This window comes from Dermacentor variabilis, chromosome 4, assembly GCF_050947875.1.
Source record: "Dermacentor variabilis isolate Ectoservices chromosome 4, ASM5094787v1, whole genome shotgun sequence".
NCBI classification, from domain to species: Eukaryota; Metazoa; Arthropoda; class Arachnida; order Ixodida; family Ixodidae; genus Dermacentor; species Dermacentor variabilis.
The window spans coordinates 59,624,451-59,630,450 of record NC_134571.1 but is presented as its reverse complement, the minus strand read 5'-3'; the positions used below and the strand labels follow the sequence as shown (position 1 = coordinate 59,630,450).

Genomic DNA, 6,000 nt, shown 5'->3' with positions numbered 1-6,000 from the left:
ATTCTTCAAGAACGCCAAAAATAAGTAAAACGAGCTTTATGTTATACAACTGTACAGAATGTGCTTGAAGTGTAGTGAGGCTTCAGGCTATTCATGACATTGAAACTGAAGGTAAGGTGGCAGTTATGTGGTACAACAAACAACTCAAGTGCCCGCCAGTCAGCCCGGTGGTGTGGCTGAAGGCCACACAACAAACATGTCAACAAAAGCTGCCAAATTGGCCCTTCCTATTGCGTTCTTCTCTTAGGAATGCAGTGGGGAGCCTCTTGCCCCTATTATAGCATCGAGTGATCAATGGTCATAACTTTCAGCAACATGGCCGTTGTGTGCCTACTTGTCGGTGGTCTCTGGTATCTCGAGACTGCCACATAATGTTTTGGTGACATGGATAGTCTCCTGCTTCACATTCAAAGCCATGCTACTCTTCGAGCATGTTTGGAACTGTTTTCATTAAAATGTAATGTAATTAATTTGTTGCACCCTCAAGGAATTGAGGCCTTATAGTGTAATTGATTGGTCCAGAGCTGTCCATTAAAGATATAAAAACAAGACAACATGTTGACGAGTTTTCATGATATACCGACATGCCACAAATGTTTCTGCTGTAGCTAGGCATATGTCCTGAGGTGTGTTAGAGAGGCATGAATGTCACCGCACAACTTGCAACAACTTGTGGAGGTGATAGGAAGAAAGGCGCTTGTCCACATACACAAACAGCTGCTTGATATTGGATTCATAATTTTATTTTCTACCGATGTTTACAGGCTGGCATAACCGTAAGCTCAATGGAATGTAATATCTTATTGTCTTTTCCTAAATGAAAGCTTTGTCTACAGTAAGTGTAGCTGCAAAAAAAGGAATGCAAAAGTGAGCACATAGCAAAAATCTAGATGCTTTTCAACCACCACTAAACTCCACTTGGGAAAATAAAGAAAAAAGAAACACCAGGCAACCAGCACAACCTTTCAAATGTGTATATGCATATAATTATATATGTAAGACAAGAACAAAATACTGCACACAGAAATCACATGCACTCCAATGTCAGAATCCATTCAGATGCCACAAGAGTTAACGGGAAAACTCAAGAGGTGTGGGGGCACTTGAACCAATAACATATCAGGCAGGCCAGGGAAATAGAAAAGATAACAGTAACTTGCACATCTGAACTGCAGCCAGTACGTACTTTAAAAAAACCTTTCACATTGCAGCACAAGTTAGTGCACAGTATGTTCCCTTAAGTACATGGGCACCACATTCATCTGGCGACAGGCAAACATTCAGTCCGTTCACATCAGCGATCTTCCATCTTGCAATTAAGGCTGACTAGAATTGACATGGTCGCAGTGTATGCATGAATTTCTCTCATTAAATGGCAGGATTTGCAACTGCACAATAAAAAACAACTTTTATGCCAACCTGGAAGCAGCCACCTGGACAGTGCATGTGCTGAAAATGCACACCCTGGAAACATCTTAGTAAGAATTTTCAATGCAATGCAGTCTACCTGCCCTGCTATTCCTGAAGTGGCTTGATGCCATTACATAACAACATACTATCTGTTGCAAAAATTTCTAGGCCACAGCAGTCTCGATGAGATAAGATGGTAAAGCAATGTGACAGTACTGGAGCCACAGCCACAGGCTTGATCTAATGGTTAATTTCACTAACTGATCTAGAGCAGGTGTTTTCCTCTGGTGGTGGAAAATCTGCTTTCCACTGATTGATTTAGATTGAGTTCATATCTTCTGCAAGATTTTGCAAAATCATCTTCCTCTGCAGCAGGTTGCTCTCTCATGCTCCGTCATGGGGGCACAGATACAACGTCCCAGCGAGCATCACATGACTTTTGCCAGCTATGTGTGACTACTTTCTCTCTATGGCCTAACAAACTGCATTGTTTTCCTCTGGTAAATACAAATTCATGAACTACGAGTGACATTCGAATGCTTGCTTGAGGATTTAGGCAGCTCCATCAAGACAATGAGTAAACTTTGCCATAACTGTACAGCAAGATCTCAGGCTTCGTATAAGCCTCTAGTAGTGAACACAAGGTCACCACATTGCTTTGTCCGTTCCAACCATTCGTGCTTTGACCTGGGAATTTCTGTGGCAAATAACAGTTGGCTATAACTGCAGAACATGTTTGGTTAAGACACACTGCACAGATGACAACTTTCTGCTGAACGTCGTAAGTGTACAGAAATGCGCAAACACAAAGAGCGACCAAACTAAACGGTCTCAACCTTGAGGTCAGGGCAGTCGGAGACAACTCTTTGAACCTGGTTGGTTGGACATGGACAAAAATGGCAGGAGCAGTATTTCTTATCAGCATTCATGTTCATAGGTTCTGGGATGGATTAATCAAGGTTATAAAAACGACGCAGCCTACACAAATGGAAAACAGGACGTATCATGCCACTAACGCAGCTGCTGCTTGTGTGCTTATGTTTACATATATATAGTATGCATGTGTGTGTGTCTCTGTCTCTATATATATTTGTATGTATATATATTTATGTATATATGTATAGTTTGTATACTTGCGAGCTGTTCTGACATCTGTCAATCTCAGGACATTAAAATGAGATGTCAGAAATGCTGCCCTTCAATGCTGTCCACATCCGGAAAGGCAACAAAGCTCAAACAAAGAAACACAGGAAACTTGAAGTTTTCATTACAGGTAAAAAGAATCCGAGGGCCAAGAATGACACGAAGTGAATTCATAAAATCAATCGCAGTAGCTGCTTGAGTCGGGCCTGGTTTATCTGCAGACAGTGACACAGAGGGGTGTAGTATCAAAAAAATAAAGAGAAACCTCCTAAGATCAAATTTTACATTTAAGAAAATAAGAAAAGCCAGTTTTTCTCCTCTTTGCACATAAGGGCATGATGGACCATTCATACATTGGTAGCTTATGAGTGAAAACTACAGAGCAATTTTGCCAAACCTTATGGCTCCAGCCACTTGAAAAGACAAAGCTTCGGTAAATGAAGGAGAACATATATAAACTGCTCTTAACCTCACTAGCACGCAACAGCGCCGCAACAATTTACAACAGTGACTTTGCCCCAGGGGTAACAGAAATGGCACATACTACAACAGCTATATCTCAACTGGATGGATTGCTGATCAAAAGTGCATTTTTTTTAAAACCATGCAAGCACAATAGCTCTCCGGGGCCACGATCCTGCGTGCATGTTTGACACACTTCACTTTTTTTTGTTTTGCGCTGCCTTCACCAAGAAGCACAAAAAATCCATAGGAGGCTGCGACAACATTCACCAGTTGACTCCTGCAATGTGGGGAGGGCCAATAAGCTTTGTTGCAGCTGCTGCTTCGCCGATGCCTATGAATACATAGTGGAACTATGATGCTTTGCGTCACTGCTTGGGCATGAGAAAACATTGCTCAGACAGCGTACCTTGTCATCGCAGGGGTGATAAGCATTTTTTCCATATCAATGTTTGCCACTGCTCAAATGCATACCAAGTAATAATTGAACCCCAACACGCGATGCACAAATGCAGAGAGCTGCTGTATTTTTGCACAGGGGACAACCTGCTACAGCTGTGCTGGCAGCATGCTGCCTCCTACATGTGTGCTTGTCTCATATGGCTCATTCTGCGTGCTCTTGATCACTTTGCAGGAGCCAAGGAAGCCAGTGGTATGGAAGTCTGCGAGGAACTGGGGTGCAATGAAGGGAGGTGAGGGGAAGATAGTTTCGGTGATAGTTGTCTGTTTGAGCAAATGTCATTATAACCTGGAATGACAACAGATCCTCCCTGTCTGATGGAGAGAATGTTCGCGCTAAAAATGGCCGTCTAGTAGCGCTGCTGGAATTCGTGATGCCATCGGTTGAAATCAATGTAGAACACCGAGATGGAACCATTGGTCAGCCCTGCCAGCAGGAACCTGCAACAAGGTTCATCCAGTTCATTAACCATGTTTCCATCATCACCTTTTATAGCAAAGCTATATAGGGAAGTTCCACAATATTTTTCTAGAGGCAATATCATGTAAGCATGTGGCCGAAATAGAAGAGGCACAGGCACATTGTACAGAGTGGAGCTGGTGAAGGATGCCGGAACATCCATAGGATGTAGTGAAGAATCTACAAGTATTGAGCGCAAATATAAATAAGCGTAAAGTGAAGGAACTGCATCACATATAATAAGGTATTTGTAAATTCATCAGTATATTGTGGATAGTGTATTTACATAGAATGTGAGAACTCCCCTTGTACAGATTCCCTGTATTTATGTATGAGTTGCTCAGATTTGCATACAGCTATCAAAGCTTTTTCTTGTTCTTTTCATTTCTTGCTTTAGCTTATCTGATACTGTTAAAAACTAGTACAGCAAAGAAAGCCAGTCTTTTAGTGCATGCCTCAGGTTTGTAAAACAAGACGAAACGTGGATGACTTGTTTCGCATTCATTATCGGGAAACGGGAGCTACAAACAATGGGAGGCAATCTTAACAGTACCTGGCACCTGGACCCGCTCTGCATATGCTGTGCCCATCATGAAAATTAACTTCAGCAAAACTCCAAATTAACATTTTATAATAAATCAACATGTCATTAACACATTAAATAAAAGGATGTGTCACTGTTCATTGGTCCTGCGACTGCTAAAACGGCATCTACCTAACCACCTCCCCTATGCTATACACCGGGTTGCTTCGCTCCCCTTCGCAGGCTTTGGAGTAAAATATACGAAAAAAGAGCATCTACTGCAGCAATCACAGGAGAAGTTTAACAGATGTTTACAGCAGTGTAGCTTCTGTTGTTGTCGGGGCATCGGCGCTGATAGGGTAGCAATTGCAAAGGAGACGCGTACTGCAGGTACACATACCAGGTAACAAATACTGTACGGATCACTTCCCACAGACAATGCCGGGACAGAAAGAAAAAAAGGGCACACACTGGGCATGCGAGGTTTCTGCCGCTTTGTTACTTTTAGCACTGGTTTCCAAAAATGAGCGACCTTGAGGAAAAGCCGCATTTTTTTCATCGGCAAACTCTGTAAGAACACTTACTTCTGATCATGGGACAGGGCTAGGGACCGGACGCCACCTTCACAGGCAGGGAAGGCATAGAGCAGTGCCAGGTTGAATGAACGCCATACTTCGACCACGCCGCTCTCCGAGCCAGTCACCATGTACTCGCCATCGCGACTCAATGTCAGACACTGCAAGCAGTCAGACAATGCCAGGAATTGAGCTGAGTCCACAAGTAATTAGCTGCATAAGATAGTTGAATGGCTGATTACCTGTGTTCCTAGCACACCGAGGTCATATTATGAGATTATGAGTCATACAGTATGAGTAAAAATGTTGTGAGATGTTTAAATCACAATGTTTTTCTCTCTCTCTCTCTCCCTAGTTTGCACCACTGCTTGTACAATACACTAAAGGAAGCGTGGCAGTAACTAAATGGTAAACAATCTGCCCAAGCTCTGAAGGGCTAGGTGGTGGTGTAGTAGTACAGCAAAAGACAAATGGTCTTAACACGCCATTCCTGACTGCACTGACACTTACTGACAATTATTAGTTGTCTTAACAATTCAAGAGTTAATGAAGGTGCTAAGGCAGCGTTCTGAATAGGTTTACTTTTGGGCAGTTCCATTTAAGACAAATAATGAGAGCCATATGCTGTGATGCAGTGCATGCGCACACCCTCACACAATTGACACTCCTATTTTTAAGTGAACAACTGAAAGGCTGAAAGAGCGTAGGTTAGGGCGTGTTGGTATTCCATAACTGAGGTTTTTAGCGCACGAAAAGGGACGAAAGACAGTGGCGAAACGAGGACACAGCGGACAAGGCTGACGCGGACAAGGCTGACTTAACTAGTCTGGTTAGTCACATACAGTTGAAAGAAGCTCACAAATAAGATTCATTCATAGAAACCAGGGGTGCAAGGGGTGGGGTCCACATTGGGTGCTAGCCCCTCCCCCAAAATTTTGTTCACCACATCGTCTGACCAGCCCCCTCAC

General features: G+C 43.0%; 1 protein-coding gene across 4 annotated transcripts in view; it reads right to left on the bottom strand.

Annotated features, from left to right (window-relative positions):
- Nucleotides 1-721: 721 nt before the first annotated feature.
- rg (A kinase anchor protein rugose) overlaps nt 722-6,000 on the bottom strand; it is a 336,839-nt gene continuing 331,560 nt past the window's right edge. For all 4 annotated transcript variants that reach the window (XM_075689210.1, XM_075689211.1, XM_075689212.1 and 1 more), the window contains 2 exons: nt 5,042-5,193; nt 722-3,915 (listed from right to left, as the gene is read on the bottom strand). In XM_075689210.1, the coding sequence (XP_075545325.1) occupies nt 3,825-3,915; nt 5,042-5,193 (243 nt within the window). In that variant the 3' untranslated portion in view covers nt 722-3,824. The remainder of the gene's footprint in view (nt 3,916-5,041; nt 5,194-6,000) is intronic.